Below are 18783 nucleotides of genomic sequence, written 5' to 3'. Positions count from 1 at the left end.
TAAGACCCAGAAAACCTGTGCTTTGTTCTCAGGGTCCTTGCCCTAATTCAAATGGTCTTTCCCTTTGTTGGATACAATTAATTATTTGGTAATTCCTGGAAAGTGCTTGGTAAACTCAGTTCAGGAAATACTGTCTGAGGATGTGCCCCCCCGGTGCTTTTTGGGGAAGAGATGCTGAGGATTTCTCCTGTCTTCAGCTATCCCGCCAGCCTCATTCCCCTGCAGCCTCCCTCTTAAAGTCACGCCTGTATTAAAAAGATGGGACACTGAGGTTTAGGATCAACAGAAGCCCAGAAATTGGGACCCGAGGATTGACAGCTGCCCTGTGATCCATGTTCTTTCGCAGGATGTCATCGATGGCTCCGACCACAGCGCGGCTCTGCGGCTTACGAATCTGGTGGAGGGGGTGTACACTTTCCACTTGCAAGTCACCGACAGTCAGGGGGCCTCGGACACAGACACTGCCACTGTGGAAGTGCAGCCAGGTGAGTTCCTGGGCCCTGGAGCTGGCCATGCAGGCTCTGGCTGGTCAGCCTTTGGGGTCTTTACGCTGACAGATGTGACCAGTGTGGGAGGCCTCCTGTGGCTGGCTCCAGCTCTTGGCTGGACCCACTTTGAGGATGTCTCTTACACCTTGTTGTGTATCCCCAGATAGATCCAGCCTCATCACTCTTTAAAAGAGAATGTTATCTGGCAACTAGATTTTCTTTTCATGTTTGTTTTCCTGCCAGAAGACAAAGACTTAATGTGAAGCGGACCCAAGGGCCTCAATACCAGGGCACAGAGGGAGGCAGTTCCAGTGAAGTGACTGTAACAACCTCAGCATAAACTGGACTGGGAAGTGCCCATGGCACTTGGAAGCAAAATTCTTTCTGGTCCTGGGGACAATGTGGAAGAGGCTGAAATTTTCAGTTAGCCCAGAGGCTAATTAGGTACACCCGACTATCTTCTGGAAAAAAATTATAAACAACAAACTGGGATAAAACAAGGGAAAGTACTTCCAGATAGTGGCCTCTGCGGTGTTTAGAAGAATTTACCTGAGTCCTACAACTCAAATGTAGAAATGGCATAGGAGTAATTTTGAGCTCCTATAGAAACCTCGCTCCTTATACTCTAAAGCCTGTGCAAATGTCCAAGTGCAAATCCTGTATCTTCTCTTTCCCCAGACCCTAGGAAGAGTGGCCTGGTGGAGCTGACCCTGCAGGTTGGTGTTGGGCAGCTGACAGAGCAGCGGAAGGACACCCTTGTGAGGCAGCTGGCTGTGCTGCTGAATGTGCTGGACTCAGACATTAAGGTCCAGAAGATTCGGGCCCACTCGGATCTCAGGTAGGAGCTACACACCCAAGGCGGGGTCTTGGCCGTACAAAATTCCAGCTCTTACCTCATCCCAGTCCAGTAGAAAACTGTTCATTCCTCTGCTTCTTTTATATTTTTGACATGCTTTTATCCCACTCATATACCTTTTTCTCAAAGGGCAGTAGTATGGCCAACATCATGCTAGGTCCTTCCTAAAATTCTCAGTAAATGTTTGCGGACTGTGAATGTTCTGAGTGAAGGAGGAGCTGGGGAACAGCAGGGGAGACGGTTGTTAGCTCTGGTGTCTTCAGAGCTGGGCAAGGGGTCTGGGGCATGTGAAGAGGATGTCTCACAGCTGGGCTGCATCCCTGTGCCACGCTCATGGGGAGTGAGGCTTCTCACAATGTGAAAGGATCACTGATTACCATTTACCATCTCCTGGGAGTATATGAGGCTGAAACTCTGGCCTTTATTTTTTATGAGATCTTTGTATTTAGTTGAGTTTTATTTATTTAATTTATTTATTATTTTATTTTATTTTTATTTTGTGAGACAGGGTCTCACTCTGTTGCCCAGGCCGAAGTGCAGTGGCGCCATCTCAGCTTACTGTAACCTCCGCCTTTCGGATTCAAGTGATTCTCCTGCCTCAGCCACATGAATAGCTGGGACTACTGGTGCCCCCCCCCCCCCCCCCCCGCCGACTACACCTGGCTAATTTCTGTATTTTTAGTAGAGGCAGGGTTTCACCATGTTGACCAGGCTGGTCTCAAACTCCTGACCTCAAGTGATTCGCCCACCTAGGCCTCCCAGTGTGCTGGGATTATAGGTGTGAGCAACCATGCCTGGCTGAGTTTTATTTTTAAAGGCTTATCTAGCTCAGGGTGGAGTGGGAGGAGGGAGAGAAAGAATATGAGAATGAAAACCCACTATTCACAGTAACTCCATTTGCCTAGCTATTGTCAGCTCTTCCACTTTGGTTAGTTTTCCAGAGAACTGAAGTTCACTTAGAAAAACACCAAATTTAAACATGTTCTAATTATTTTCTAAGGAACTCTTTCTAAAATGGATCATATATTTCCCTCGTAATATATCAAATACTGAATCAAAGACATGTCTGAAAATAAACAAAAACAAAAGTTGTTTCTTGGACAGATCAGCAAAATTGATAAATCCTTAGCTAGATTGACTAAGAAAAAATAGAGAAGACTCATATTACTAAAATTAGGCATGAAATAAGGCACATTACTACTGACTTTATAGAAATAAAAAGGCCTGGATGCAGTGGCTCATACCTGTAATCCCAACACTTTGGGAGGCCAAGGCAGGCAGATTGCTTGAACCCAGGAGTTTAAGACCAACCTGGGCAATGGCGAAATGCTATCTCCACAAAAAACTAGCCAGGCGGCCAGGCGCGGTGGCTCACGCCTGTAATCCCAGCACTTTGGGAGGCCGAGGTGGGCAGATCACTTGAGGTCAGGAGTTCAAGACCAGCTTGGCCAACATGGCGAAACCTCGTCTCTACTAAAAATACAAAATTAGCTGGGTGTGGTGGCAGGTACCTGTAATTCCAGCTACTCAAGAGGCTGAGGCAGGAGAATTGCTTGAACCTAGGAGGCGGAGGTTGCAGTGAGCTATCGTGTCACTGCACTTCAGCCTGGGTGACAGAGCGAGACTCCATCTTAAAAAAAAAAAAAAAATTAGCCAGGCATGGTGGCACACGCCTATGGTCCCAGCTACCCAGGAGGCTGAGGTGAGAGTATCACTTGGGAGGTTGAGGCTGCTGTGAGCCATGTTCACACCTTTGCATTCCAGCCTGGGCAACAGAATGAGACCCAGTCTCCAAAAAAAGGTGGGTGGGGGAGGATTATAAGAGAATATTATGGATCATTATATGTCAACACGTTAGATAACTTAGATTAAGTGGACAAATTCCTAAACAGACATAAACTACAAAAACTCACTTGAGAAGAACTTAAAAATCTAAATAGACCTATAACAAATAAAGAGATTGAATTAGTAATGTTAAAACTTTCCACAAAACTCAAGACCAGATGGCTTCACTGGTTAATTCTGCAAAATGTTTAATGAATGAGCAGTCCTTCACAAACTTCCAAAAAATAGAAGAGGAGGGAACATTTCCAAACTCATTCAGTGAGACCAGTTTTACCTTGACACTAAAATCAGACAAAGACATCACAAGAAATGAGAACTACAGACTAATATCCCTTGTGAATACAGAAGCAAAAATCTACAACAAAATATTATCAAACTGAATCCAGCAGCTTATTACAAGGTTTATAGACCATAACCAAGTGGGATTTATCCCAGGAATGCAAGTGTGGTTCAACATATACAAATCAATAAATGTAATAAACCACATTAATAGGATAAAGGACAAAACCGCAGGATATCAGTAGGCACAGAAAAAGCCTTTGACAAAATCCAACACCCTTTCATGATGAAACACTTGCTGTGGGTTGAATTATATCCACCCCCTGCCCCCAAAATATAGTCAAGCCCTAACCTCTGGTTCCTATGAATGTCACCTTACTTAGAAATAGGGTCATTACAGATGTAATTAGTTAAGAAGTTATACTGGAGTAGGGTGGGCTTTTAAATCAATATGACTGGTGTTCTTCTAAGAAGAGGACAAGAGACACAGAGAGAGGCACACAGGAAGAACACCGTGTAATGACCGAGACAGGGACCGGAGAGATTCCTCCACAAGCCAAGGAATACCAAGGATTGCCGGCAGCACCAGAACTAACAGAACACTTTGATTTTGGACTTCTAGCCTCCAGAACTGTGAGAAGAGGTTTCTGTTGTTTTAAGCTGCTTCGTGGAATGTGTTTTACAGCAACCCTAGGAGATGAATACAGATTGGAGTAGCTATTTCTCCAAAAAAGATACACAGATGGCCAATAAGCATGTGAAAAGGTTCTCGCCATTAGCCACCAGGGAAATGCCAACCTAAACCACGTTGAGGTATCACTTCACGCCCACTAGGATGGCTAGAATCCAAGACAGACCATAGCAAGTGCTGGCGAGCCTATGGAGAAACTGGAACATTTATACATTGCTAGTGGGGATGTAAAATGGTACAGCCACTGTGGAGTACAGTTTGGCAGTTCCTCAATATGCTAAGCATACAGCTACCATATAACCCATTAATTCCACTCCTAGGTATATACTCAATAAAAATGAAAAACTTATGTCTACATAGAAACTTGTATATGAATGTTCATAGCACAAATTCATAGTAGCCAAAATGTGGAAGCAACTCAAATGTCCACCAACTGATGAGTGGATACAAAATGTGATATATTCATACAACAGCATATCATTTGGCAATAAAAAGGAATAAAGTATTGATGTGTGCTACAACGTGGATGAACTTTGAAAACAAGATGGTAAGTGAAAGAAGCCAAACACAGAAGGTCTCATATTGTATGATTCCACCTACCTGAAGTGTCCAGAAGAAGCAAATCTATAGAAGCAGATTAGTGGTTGCCAGGGACTGTGGGGAGGAGGTGCTAATGAGTGTGGATTGTCCTTCTGGGGTGATGAAGATGTTTTGAAATTTGATAGTGGTGATGGTTGTGCAACTTTGTGAATATACTAAAAGTCATTCCATTTACACTTTAGAAGGGTGAATTTTATGATATGTAAGTTATATCTCAATCAAAAAAGGTAAAAAGAAAGACATGTCTGCAAGTTATTTTGTGTATATTTGTCTTTTTGTGCACATATATACGTTGCTCCTTTTTTTTTTACTTACTATTATGGATTTATTGCAAAGAATATATTAAAGGATACAAATGAACAGCCAGATGAAAAGGTACATAGGGCAAGATCTAGAAGGGTCCTGTGCATGGGAGCTTCCATTCCCATACATCCCAGCACATAGATGCATTCTTGTTCACTAACCTGATAGCTCTCCAGAGCCATTTGGTTAGGATTTTCAAAAACTGATACATAATTTACACATTGCTCCTTTTATCTGAAGATCTGTCTGACTTTGATCAGCTGTACGTTGAGACTGAAGAGGCTTTGTGAATAGAGATCAATTCCTTGACTCACAGATATGCCCCTGTCCTTGGCAAGCCACAAAGCTGTGGCCATCTACCTCCCCAGTTTCACAGGTCATATGCTGCGGTGGGCGTGTCATGGCAGTCACCGTCTGACTGTGTGGCTGTCCTCTCTCATTGTCTCCTCCACAGCACCGTGGTTGTGTTTTATGTACAGAGCGGGCCGCCTTTCAAGGTTCTCAAAGCTGCTGAAGTGGCCCGAAATCTGCACATGCGGCTCTCAAAGGAGAAGGCTGACTTCTTGCTTTTCAAGGTCTTGAGGGTTGATACAGCAGGTAGGTCCCCTATGGAATATTCTAAAACAATCAGACTTGCCAATCATGGATAAGTTTGACAAACACAGAAGAGGAGTGACATGTGAACATTTTCACTTTAGCATCCAGGGACTTGTTTTGCATTTATTTCTCCAGTAGAGTTTCCTGCAACATACATTTGCCAACTACTCTTGGTCTTGGAAGAAAAATGGAAAGCAATAATAATTATGGTTCTAAAATTAAGATTATACTCACAAGATACTGGCCATTGGCAGAAAGAACAATGTTAAAGACAAATAAGTGTTACTGGCTGCAAAGCCATGTTTATGTAATTTATTTCCCTTGGACATCATGCCTTAGGTTGTGATGATAACGTCATGTAGCTCCTTGAAAATTTAAGACAGCTCACAAACGCCTTCTCCAGGTGTACCTCTTTTCTTAGCTCCATGCTCACCACCCCTTCCAGGGTACTAAAATGATTCATAGTCCCATTGTTTCTGTCTTCATTTCATGAGTAACATGAATCTCTTGTTATGTTGAAGTGGTTATTTCAGTAGACTCCAGGGAAATGAGAGTTACAAGGGACATGATAATGTTTGGGCAGTAAAATTTAATCCGTTTCAGATATCTATCTATATCTATCTATCTGTCTGTCTGTCTATCTATCTATCTATCTATCTATCTATCTAGATATATATATCCATCTACAATTGACTTTCTCAATTATAATATGGAGTAACTTAATTTTTAATAACTCATTTTTTATTTTTTTTGGTATTTTTAGTAGAGATGGAGTCTCGCCATGTTGGCCAGGCTGGTCTCAAACTCCTGGCCTCAAGTGATCCACCCACCTCAGCTTCCCAAAGTGCTGAGCCACCACGCCCAGCCAATAACTCCTTTTTTTCTAGCTACAAAAATAATATTTATTTATTGTAAAAAATTTAGAATATCCAGAGAGGCACAAAGAGGAAAATAATTCTCTAAATTCTAGGTCCAAAATTCTCACCATCCAAAGAAAATTTTTGTTAATACTCTGATATATGTTTTTCTAGTTCCCCCATCTCTGCGATCAGGATGACATGATATGTATTTTTAACCTGATTTTTAACTTCAAATCATATTATGAGCCAGGAACAGTAGCACATGCCTGTAATCTCTGCTACTCCAGAGGATGAGGAGGATGTCTTGAAGCTAGGAGTTTGAGACCAGCCACAGCAACATACCAACAAGACCTTGTCTCTTAAAAAAAAAAAAATTATATTATGATTATGTTCCCCAATCCTTGAAAATTTCTCTGCAATAAAATTTTTATGGCCACATATTATTCTACCCTGGAGATGCTCCATAATTATACAACCAGTTTCTTATTCATGGGTTTTAGGGTTGGTTTTAAAGATAATGCTATAATGTAGATAAATCTTTGGGCACGTCCTCAATGATTGCCACTGCACTCCAGATAAATACTTAGAATTATTTTCTTAGGCCAGACAATGTTATGTTTTTGCTACTTTTTTGAGTCTAGCTCTGTCCCTCTGTTGCCCCGGCTACAGTGCAGCGGTGTGATCTCGGCTCACTGCAACCTCTGCCTCCTGGGTTCAAGTGATTCTTGTGCCTCGGCCTCCTGAGTAGCTGGCATTATAGGCACACACCATCACGCCCAGCTAATTTACTGTATTTTCAGTAGAGGTGGGGTTTCGCTATGTTGGCCAGGCTGGTCTCAAACTCCTGGCCTCAAGTGATCCACTCACCTTGGCTTCCCAAAGTGCCGGGATTACAGGCGTGAGCCACCGCACCCAGCCAGTAAACTTTTTTTTTTTTTTGAGACAAAGTCTTGCTCTGTCACCAGGCTGGAGTGCAGTGGCGCGATCTCGGCTCGCTGCGACCTCTCCAACTCCCGGGTTCAAGTGATTCTCCTGCCTCAGCCTCCTGAGTAGCTGGGACTACAGGCATGTGCCGCCATGCCCAGCTAATTTTTGTATTTTTAGTAGAGACGGGGTTTCACCATGTTGGTCAGGATGGTCTGGATCTCCTGACCTTGTGATCTGCCCACCTCGGCCTCCCAATATTTTTAAGGCTTTTGCTGTGTGGTGTGGACTGGCTTTTTGTGCTATTTGCTTTCTGATGAGATTGTCAGTGATGAGAGACTATCCCCAGAACTCCTGTCCACACTGTAAGAGGCTCTTAATTCAACAAGATGCATTTATTTGGGACCTATGCTACTGAAGATACAAAAGAAGCTGAATCCAGGGATTCCCTTTTCTGCATGCTGACCTCAGCCCTACACACGTCTTTGCAGGTTGCCTTCTGAAGTGTTCTGGCCATGGTCACTGCGACCCCCTCACAAAGCGCTGCATTTGCTCTCAGTTATGGATGGAGAACCTTATACAGCGTTATATCTGGGATGGAGAGAGCAACTGTGGTGAGTTCTGGTATAGAGGAGGCTTTGGGTGAGGAGCTTTAAGGCAGCTCATTCTCAGGTATCAGAAATATCTGCCTAATATTTGAGACCAACCTGGGCAACATAGTGAGACTTCATCTTTACAAAACAATAACAAAATAAGCCAGGCATGGTGATGCACGCCTGTAGTCTCTGCTCCTCAGGAGGCTGAGTTGGGAGGATTGCTTGAGAGGAGGTCCAAACCAGCTTGAACAACATAGTATGACCCTGTCTTAAAAAATTAACTGAGTGTGGTTGCGTGTGCCTGTAGTCCCAGCTACTCAGGAGGATGAGGTGGGACAATTGCTCCAGCCCAGGAAGTTGAGCCTGCAGTGAGCGGACAGAGTGAGACCCTGTCTCAAAAAAAAAATGGAAGAAAGGAAGGAAGGAGGGGAGAGGAGGGGAGGGGAGGGAAGGGAGGGAAAGAGGGAAAGAAAAGAGAAAAGAAAAGATAGGAAAAGAGAACTATCTGCCTAGCTTTGCAGTTATAAACATTCAGTGCTTTTCTCACCTGAAGCCAAGTGAACCAGCTCACTTGGTAGTAAGTTAAGACCCTTCTTACAATCTACTTTGTGGGGTGTGTTTAGGCTTTTACATAAAACTTCCTAATGAGAAAATTCCCTTTGGCAGAGCAGAATTGGCTCACTATTGCTGGCATTTCTAAGAAAGAATTGCTTGGGCCACGGGCTGCATTTCCAGGTTACACCTGCCTTGGCTTAGGCTCAGCGTGATTTTCTGGTGAAGGGGCCCCTGGTGTGGATCTTCTAGAATCAGGTAAAGAAGAGAATTTGGCCCACTCTTCCAGCTGTTCACACAGGCAGGCGCCAAAACTGGAGCCACAGCAGGGCAAGCTGGTGCCCCTGAGGTCCCTTCTGGGGAGAAAACTATATTTTAATGGCAGTCTACTAAGTAAATTTGTTATTTGGGGAACAAGATGGACATAATTGGCACCAATGATAGTAAGAGCTGACTGCCAAAGTATATTCCCATTTAATGCTATATAAAAATCAGAAAATAGCCAGCCCTTGGATCATTATTCCAATGAAATTATATAACATTTAATAAAGTTAAACTTTTTTTTTTTTTTTTTTTTTTTGAGATGGAGTCTTGCTCTGTCACCCAGGCTGGAGTAAAGTAGTGCAATCTCAGCTCACTGCAAACTCTACCTCCTGGATTCAATCAATTCTCCTGCCTCAGCCTCCCAAGTAGCTGGTAATACAGGTGTGTGCCATCATGTCCAGCTAATTTTTGTATTTTTAGTAGACACGGGGTTTTGCCATGTTGGCCAGGCTCGTCTCAAACTCCTGACCTCAAGTCATCTGCCCCACTCGGCCTCCCAAAGTGTTGGGATTACAGGCGTGAGCCACCGCACCCTGCCTAATAAACTTTGCTCCCTAGTACACTTAAACTGGGCTTCTCTGTCTCTGAATTACTGTTGAAAGCTTTTCACATTAGATTTCTGTAAGGATGTCGAAGGAATGAGGGTCAAGTAGTTTCTGAATTGCTCTCTGGCTGTGAAAAATGTCTTCATGCCATAAACAGCCATACAGATGCTTTATTAAAACCACGCCAGAACTTTCAGGGGTGGGGGTTGTGATTTTTGGCATTCTGGAATGAATATTTTGATGTGGTATACATGTGTGTTTATATAAGAGGCATTACTATGTAATTGACTAATTTTAGTTATTTCAGATTATTCTGTTCCCAAGTTCGCCTGAAATATGTGCTCCATGAGGCCCTGAAACCCAATGGATTAAAAACAGGGCAGTTTTAGGTTGTTCTTGATTTATCTGTATTTTACCTTGCTCTGCTCTGCTACCAGCCTGATGAGATGGTATCAACTCCACAGGTGGCCTTTCCTTGTAGGGATTCAGAAACATTTGTTATGAATCATCAAAATAAAGTTGTTCTACAAATAGCCTATAACTATGTCCACTTTGGTTTTCTTGTGTTTCAGAGTGGAGTATATTCTATGTGACAGTGTCGGCTTTTACTCTTATTGTGCTAACAGGAGGTTTCACTTGGCTTTGCATCTGCTGCTGCAAAAGGTACCTAGAGTGCTTCTTCCTGTGAAATAGAGACCCTACACTAAGTGTGTTTTGACAGCTTAGGAATTGTTGGCTTGGGCTTGTTAAACTGCTAAGCTGTTTATTATAATAATGCACTTTCTGCCACAAAGCATAAGTGCCTAAATAAATGGAATATTAGAGGCAGCTTTTTCTCATTGCAGCTCTTGTGTTTTCTAGGAGGGTCAACGATTCTATATCATATCTAATGTTATTCTCTATCGGTCTTACATTATATTCACTAGAGCGGTACTGTTTTCTCACTCAACCACAATCAATACAGAAGAGTTCTGTGACCATTGTTTGGGAGTTTCTTTGCACACACCAGTCAAGCAACAGCTTTGCAGTGGACACCAGCTGGGTGTCCTCCAATTCACTTTTGATGCTGTCTACCTGGAGATAGCGTCAGATCCCAAAGGTTAAGGACTCAGTCCCCAAGACTGCCCCCCACCCCATTCAGATTCCAGTTGCATACCCCAGGTTGTTTTACCTGGGCTTCTGACTGACTATAAATTGGGTCCCTCAATTCCCTCTTTGGGTTCAGTTATTTTGCTAGGGTGGCTCAAAGAACTCAAGGAAACCCATTGGTTATTTTTTATAAAGGATATTACAAGGGATACAGATGAAGAGATGCATAGGGTGAGGTATGGGGAAGGGGCCTAGAGCTTCCATGCCCTCTCTGGGCATGCCACTCTCCGGGAACCTCCACGTGTTTGGCTGTCCAGAAGCTCTCTGAACCCTGTCGTCTTGGGCCTTTTATGAAGACTTCCTTGGATATTTATAGAAAAGTAGTTGGACAGAAAGGGTATGATGTGATACTAACAGGCTGAGTGGGGAAGCCCAGCAAGGCCTGTCCAGATTCTTCTCAGCCTCTCTGTAAAGCACTCCATCCTCCTCGTAGGAGGCAGAACTCTTTCTGAAATGAGGGTTTTATGACCTATAATCAGACAAAGTAGGTCAGAGAATGTCTTTATAGCCAGCTCCGAGACAGAAAGGCAGGGGAAGGTTCTTGCTTTGGGGAGAATAAAGAGCAGGTGAAAGAAGGCAGGAGAAGGTCAGAGAGAGAGAGGGAGATTCTGTTTTCTGAGGCCTAAAGTGCCCCAGCATTATAACAAGGGCCGTGGGAGTTATTAGCCAGGAACCGTGATGAAAACATACATACAGATATATATATATATATATATATATATATCTCTCACAAGTACCTAAGTGGCCTTACAGGTCTCAATAGAGGAAGGAGTTCTGGAAGTATACTGTTACAAATGGTAGATTTTGATTATTTTCATTCTGTAAAGCAATAATCTAATCCACCTGAATCATTTTTAATAAATTTGAAACTGTAAGTGAGGCAATAACACCGCCAAAGAGAACTTTTGCTTTAGGTGTTTCCTTTTTCCATGGAGCTGACCTCTGAGAAGCCTCAAGCTACCTCATTGGCCAAATCTTCCAGAACCCCATGCTCAACCCTCTGTCCTTAGAAGAGAGCATCAGTTCCACTCTTTCATGTGAAACACTGTAACTGCTTTCCAAAGGTGTGATTTTTTAAAAACGTATGTTTTAATCTGGGCGAGGTGGCTCACGCCTGTAACCTCAGCACTTTGGGAGGCCAGGGTGGGTGGATCACTTGAGCTCAGGAGTTTGAGACCCCATCTCTACTAAAAATACAAAATTAGCTGGGTGTGGTGGTGCATGCCTGTAATCCCAGCTACTTGGGAGGCTGAGGCAGAAGGATCACTTGAACCCGGGAGGCAGAGGTTGCAGTGAGCTGAGATTACACCATTGCACTCCAGCCTGGGCGACAAAAGCAAAACTCCATCTTAAAAAAAAAAGAGTGTATTTTAATAGTTATTTTTTGGAAATCACTTATAGATTATTTTAGTTTTATTTGTGATTATGTTCCCAAAGTAAGACTGGTGAAAGGGAGCCAGGTGCAGGCACTTAGAGGCCTAAATCCCGTTAAGTTTTCCCAGAGCCATATGTGACCCTGCTGTGCATGGCATTAAACATCTGCAGCTTTGTGACATGTCTATCAAGTAGAAGATGATGATGCTAGTAGTGATAACTGTGAACATTTATGAAGTATTTGCCATTGTGATTAATGGCTAAGTGCTTTGTATGTATTATCTTCTTCAGTCCTCTCATCAGCATGTGAGAAAGGGACTATTCTTGCTCCCACTTTACGGGTAAGGATGTGGAGGCACCAAAGTCTCAAATAATTTTCTCTAAGTCACCAGCTATTAAGTGCTAAATTGAGACCTGTGCTTCTGATCATCACGCTCTCAGAAAATTGCTTTTTTACTATGAAATTACTATTTTGTTCTCTACATGCCTTGGCATGGTTTGGATGTGTATTTTCAAATAGTCTCTGTACATAGGATGAGGCACATGTTACCAGCCTAATTTTCATGTGTTGAAAAAAAAAAAAGAAAAGAAAAAGGTGGGGAGCAGCTGTTGCTAATTAATTGTGGGAATTTATTATAATTTTTGCTATTTTTTTCTGATTGCTAGTTCATGACACCTTTTCATTACTGCAGCATTGGACATAGCAGGGTGATATAGGTTCAGGGGAACATTTGCTTATCCAGGCTTTTCTGAATAAGGAATTACTCATGAAGAAGAGCTCCCTGGGCCAACATACAGGTGTTGAGAATTGCACTAAAGGTCCCTGGCACCGCAGCCTGAGGCTTAGTTGAGACCTGTAGATAGGTGGGCAAGAGTGATGTGGCTGTTTATACCCAGAAATGTGTTTCTCCAAGATGCATAATGGCCCTCTGAGCTCTGACCTGGCCTTGTGTATGTTTCTTTAATAAAAGACGCCAACTATCACATCATAAAGGCAAAATGTTTCCTTTAGTGTCTTTACTGTGCGTTAAATCCTAGATCTCAGTTACCTTTCTAAAGATCTGAGTTGAGCTTTTCATTGTTCCTTTCAGACAAAAAAGGACTAAAATCAGGAAGAAAACAAAGTACACCATCCTGGATAACATGGATGAACAGGAAAGAATGGAACTGAGGCCCAAATATGGTAAGACAGTCTCCAGAATGACTGCCTGGCACCTTTACATGATTTAACCTAGGTATGCCTGAGTGCTAACTTGGACAGAGGGAGAACGATTCGCTGGAGTCAGCACTTTAATTGGGAAGGAAGAGTGAGGCTGGGATTCTGTGATGAAAAACAACCTTCAGGCCGGGCACGGTGGCTCATGCCTGTAATCCTAGCACTTAGAGAGGCCAAGGCGCCTGAGCTCGGTAGTTCGAGACCACCCTGGGCAACATGGTGACACCATCTCTACTAAAAAATACAAAAAAAAAAATAAAGCCAGGCGTGGTGGTGTGCGCCTGTAGTCCCAGCTATTCGGGAGGCTGAGGCAGAAGAATAGCTTGAGACTGGGAGGTGGAGGTTGCAGTGAGCTGAGATCGCACCTCTGCACTCCAGCTTGGGCTACAGACTGAGACTCTGTCTCAAGAAAGAAAAAGAAAAATAACTTTCATCAATCCTGAGGATATGCTAATGCGGGGGTGGGGGCAGGAGGCAGTGGGTTCATTATAAATTTAATGAAATTTTGGTGTAATACTTTGAGGCATTAATGGATGAGGGATATGAAATGTTATCAGCTGGGCATCTACCAATGACCACAGGGCAAAGACTGCTTTTTAAACAGAGGTGTCCCCAGCACCTGCTTTTTTTTCTACTCCTGGGTGGAGGGTAGGGGGCAGTTGAAGACACTCCCACAGCTCAGCTCTGAACGCTGTTCCCTTTAGGTCTGCTAGAACAGAAATGCAGCAAGAGGACATTTGGACTTTAAAGCCTAACATTTTTCAGCAGCTGCATTATCTAATTAGCCATTGATAAACATGGACACAAAGGCTTTACAGAAAATTGACTTTCTTCACAAAGTGTATTGATCCCTACGCTTAGGAGCACCTCTTGCCCACCTCGGTTAACTTTTTCATTCTCGTTTATTAACTGTTGCATACTTAATGAAACTTCTCTGGCCCTCTGAGGCTGCTAAACACCAATTCTATAGATTTTCCATAATTCTGGGCTTATGACTAAGTTAATTTTTATGGAAGATATAATCTTTTTCAGAGTTGTGAGGTGCAAAACATTGTTCACAGTGAGTGTTGAATGCCTACCCTGTGCACAGGCATCGGGTTAGGCCCTGGAGACTGGGAGAGGAGGAAGCACAGAGCCTGCCTTTACAGGAGCTCACAGCCTGAGGGAGGGTAATTATACTGGAGTGCAAGGAGGTCTATCGATGCATGGACGAGGCCGGGTAGGAACACTCAGGTCAGAATGACTGATCGTGTACAGAAAGTGTAGCTAACAGGGCTTTGGCAGGAAGAGCCTCACAGGAAGAACAAATAGTAGCATACATTGAGTGCTCACCATTTGCAATGCATAATATCAGAAGTATTATAGTGACGTTTACCTAAGAGCTCAACATGCTTTAGGTTGCATTATCTCACCCATCTTTGTCTTAAAATACACTCATCCTTCTGACATTCCTGTTTCTATTCATAGAACCCCCATTCTCACTGCCCCAGTTTGAAACCTCAGTCGCTGGTGCTCCACACACACTGCCCCCGACTCCAGACACCTGCACCCTGCTAGACTCTTGCCCTCTTTCCTCATCATTACCATCACCACCCCAGTTCAGGTCCTTACAGTTTCACCTGTGAACTAATAGTAATAATAAACAGGTATTTAATGTCAAATATGTACTAGGTACATCTGAAGTACTTTACCCATTGAATTCTAATCCTACCCATAGCGGTATGAGGTATGTGCAATGATTATCTCCATTTTACACAAGAGGAAACTGAGGCAAAGGAAAGTTTAGCAACTTGCCCAAGTAACATAGCTGGTGAGTGCTGAAGGTGGGGTGGAGGCTGGGCTCTTCCTCTACATTGCACTGCCTCTGCCTTGGTCCATTTGGGCTGCTCTAACAAAATGCCACAGATGAGGAGACAGATATTTATTACCCACAGTTCTGGAGGCTGGGAAGGCAAATTCAGCATCTGGGCAGGGCCACTTCCTCATAGTTGGTGCCTCCTCACTGCATCCTCACATGGTGCAAAGGGCAAGGCAGCCTCTAGTGTCTCTTTTTTTTTTTTTTTTTTTGGAGATGAGAGTCTCGCTCTATCCCCCAGACTGGAATGCAGTGGTGCAATCTCAGCTCACTGCAACCTCTGCTTCCCAGGTTCAAGCAATTCTCATGCCTTAGCCTCCCAAGTAGTTGGGATTACAGGCACCTGTCCACCATGCCCAGCTAATCTTTTTTGTATTTTTGGTAGAGACAGGGTTTCTCCATGTCAGCCAGGCTGGTCTCGAACTCCTGACCTCAAGTGATCCACCCGCCTCGGCCTCCCAAAGTGCTGGGATTACAGGTGTGGGCCACCGTGCCTGGCCTCTGGTGCCTCTTTTATGTGAGCACTAATCCCATTCGATCACCACCCAAATGCCCCACCTCTTAGTACCACCATTTAGGCGTTAGATTTCAACCCATGAATTTGTGGGGGTGCAAACATTCAGACCACAGCAGCCTCTATGTCTACTGTCCGTCTTCCATCCCGCACACTGTGGTTTTATTAATATCTCAGAACAACATTTTAATAGTGTCATTTCTCTGCTTTTAGGATAAAATCCAAACTTCATGGTTTACTTTGTATTCATGTGCTTTTCTGCGAGGTCCCTGCCTCTCTCTCCAGCCTCTCCTTCATTATTTCCTGCATGAATCATTTGCTCCAAACAAACTAGTTTTTTTCTAAATATTCCTGGATGCTTCTGCTTACTCCATGACCTTCCCCTGTCCTCTTGTCTAAATTCTCTTCTTCAAATCTTACTGATAGAGACAGGAGACAGCCAAGAGTCCCTGGCGAAACCCCACCTCCAAGCCTAAAACAGCCTGAAGGCTGAAAAACCGGACTGCTGGTCCCCAGTGAAGGCCCTGCCCTTTCCCAGCTGATTCTCTCTAAATAATGTCCACCTGCGCACTGGGGCAAGGGGATGGAGCCATAGGAAGTTCACGTCATTTGCAGTGGGGAGGAGCCTGGCCTCTTCAGTTTCTGTGTGGTAACCTGAGATTCAATCTGTGAGGCAGGAGGTTGCTGGCAAGACCCCCTCTCTATTTGCTGAGAGTTTTTGTTTCCTTTTTGACCAATAAATTCCATTTTTCTCACCCTTCTATGTTTCCGCGAGCCTAATCTTTCCTGGTAGTGTGACAAGAGCCTGGTTTAGCTGAACTAAGGAGAAAGTTCTCCAACATCACCCTATGGGAAACATCACTGAAGCAACCCCAGCCATAAGTATATGTGCTTATCTCCTAATTCATATACAATTTAAAAAATATCTTACCTGTTATGAGCCATCTTCTCATGAGTCTATGCCTTTTATGTCTTGTTTTTGTTTTTTTTTCCAAGACAGGGTCTTGCTCTGTCACCTGGGCTAGAGCATAGCAACACGATCATAGTTCACTGTACCCTCGAACTCCTGGCCTCAAGTGATCTTCCCACCTCAGCCTCCCAAAGGGCTGGGATTATAGGCGTGAGCCACCATGCCCAGCCAAGTCTATGTCTTAAACCCCTAGCTAGACACCATAAATCCTTTGAGAGTAGGAATTGAATCTTATACCTGTTCTGTATCTTAAGTTGACCTCCTGAAATAAAATATTCTACCAAAAATATTTTAACCAAATGGTAAAATCACAGCAGCTTTCATTTGTTGGATGCTTACAGTGTACTAAAGGCTGGGCCAAGAGAGCTTTACATGCACTATTTCACTTAATCCTCACCATAAACTCAAGGGGTAGATGCTTTGTTATCTTCCAGTTGAATAGAGTAGGAGACTGAAAGCTCAGAGAGTTCGGTATCTTGCCCAGGGTCAAGCAGCTGGCGACTGTCAAAGCTGGGACAGAAGCTCGGGTGAGGCATCAAAGCCCCTGCAATTACTTGCTAGGAAACCCAAACCGCCTGCTGTTTTGAGTGATTGCTTTCAAGGTGTGGAGAGCACCACTCCGTGCTCATCACAGGACCTTCAACCAGAACAACTGACAGCTGGAAGTGAATCACGGCGTTCCTCCTCAGATGCTTGTGTGCTTCTCTCTAGGTATCAAGCACCGAAGCACAGAGCACAACTCCAGCCTGATGGTATCCGAGTCTGAGTTTGACAGTGACCAGGACACAATCTTCAGCCGAGAAAAGATGGAGAGAGGGAATCCAAAGGTTTCCATGAATGGTTCCATCAGAAATGGAGCTTCCTTCAGTTATTGTTCAAAGGACAGATAATGGCGCAGTCCGTCGTAAAGTGGAAGGACCCCACAGGAATCCTTGAATCCAGGACCAGTCAGTGGGAGTTACAGCACAAAACCCACTCTTTTAGAATAGTTCATTGACCTCCTTCCCCAGTGGGCTAGATGTGTATCCCCACGTACTAAAAGACCGGTTTTTGAAGGCACAAAACAAAAACGTTGCTCTTTTAACTGAGATGCTTGTTAATAGAAATAAAGGCTGGGTAAAACTCTAAGGTATATACTTAAAAGAGTTTTGTGTTTTTGTAGCTGGCACAATCTCATGTGAAAGATGAACAACTATTTCTATCTGTAGGACCTTAGAGAAGGTGAATTAAACAAGGTTTTAAAAAGGGATGATTTCTGTCTTAGCCGCTGTGATTGCCTCTAAGGAACAGCATTCTAAACATGGTTTCTCTTGTAGGACCTGCAGTCAGATGGCTGTGTATGTTAAAATAGCTTGTCTAAGAGGCACGGGTCATCTTCTGTGGAGGTACGGAGAGTCTCGCATGTAGCAAGCTTTCTGTGCTGACGGCAACACTCGCACAGTGCCAAGCCCTCCTGGTTTTTAATTCTGTGCTATGTCAATGGCAGTTTTCATCTCTCTCAAGAAAGCAGCTGTTGGCCATTCAAGAGCTAAGGAAGAATCGTATTCTAAGGACTGAGGCAATAGAAAGGGGAGGAGGAGCTTAATGCCGTGTAGGTTGAAGGTAGCATTGTAACATTATCTTTTCTTTCTCTAAGAAAAACTACACTGACTCCTCTCGGTGTTGTTTAGCAGTACAGTTCTCTAATGTAAACGGATCCCCAGTTTACATTAAATGCAATAGAAGTGATTAATTCATTAAACATTTATTATGTTCTGTAGGCTGTGCATTTGGACGGCCATAGATAGGGATAACGACTCAGCAATTGTGTATATATTCCAAAACTCTGAAATACAGTCAGTCTTAACTTGGATGGCATGGTTATGATACTCTGGTCCCTGACAGGTACTTTCCAAAATAACTTGACATAGATGTATTCACTTCATATGTTTAAAAATACATTTAAGTTTTTCTACCGAATAAATCTTATTTCAAACATGAAAGACAATTAAAACATTCCCACCCACAAAGCAGTACTCCAGAGCACTTAACTGGAGTTAATTGTAGCCTGCTACGTTGACTGGTTCAGGGTAGTTCCCCATCCGCCCTTGGTCCTGAGGCTGGTGGCCTTGGTGGCGCCCTTGGCATTTTTTGTGGGAAGATTAGAATGAGAGATAGAACTAGTGTTGTGGTACCAAGTGTGACCACACCTAAACAATATCCTGTTGCACAATGCTTTTGTAACACATGGGAAAACTAGGAATGC

At 43.5% G+C, this 18783-nt stretch overlaps 1 protein-coding gene across 3 annotated transcripts in view; it reads left to right on the top strand.

The window, feature by feature from the left end:
• Positions 1 to 17681, top strand: part of KIAA0319 (KIAA0319 ortholog) — a 99146-nt gene extending 81465 nt beyond the window's left edge. For all 3 annotated transcript variants that reach the window (XM_063665875.1, XM_054492644.2, XM_054492643.2), the window contains 7 exons: positions 347 to 485; positions 1167 to 1326; positions 5517 to 5659; positions 7935 to 8057; positions 10033 to 10123; positions 13075 to 13166; positions 17250 to 17681. In XM_063665875.1, the coding sequence (XP_063521945.1) occupies positions 347 to 485; positions 1167 to 1326; positions 5517 to 5659; positions 7935 to 8057; positions 10033 to 10123; positions 13075 to 13166; positions 17250 to 17428 (927 nt within the window). In that variant the 3' untranslated portion in view covers positions 17429 to 17681. The remainder of the gene's footprint in view (positions 1 to 346; positions 486 to 1166; positions 1327 to 5516; positions 5660 to 7934; positions 8058 to 10032; positions 10124 to 13074; positions 13167 to 17249) is intronic.
• The last annotated feature ends 1102 nt before the right edge of the window (positions 17682 to 18783 follow it).

This window comes from Pongo pygmaeus, chromosome 5, assembly GCF_028885625.2.
Source record: "Pongo pygmaeus isolate AG05252 chromosome 5, NHGRI_mPonPyg2-v2.0_pri, whole genome shotgun sequence".
NCBI lineage: Eukaryota > Metazoa > Chordata > Mammalia > Primates > Hominidae > Pongo > Pongo pygmaeus.
This window is presented reverse-complemented; position numbering and strand designations above follow the sequence as displayed.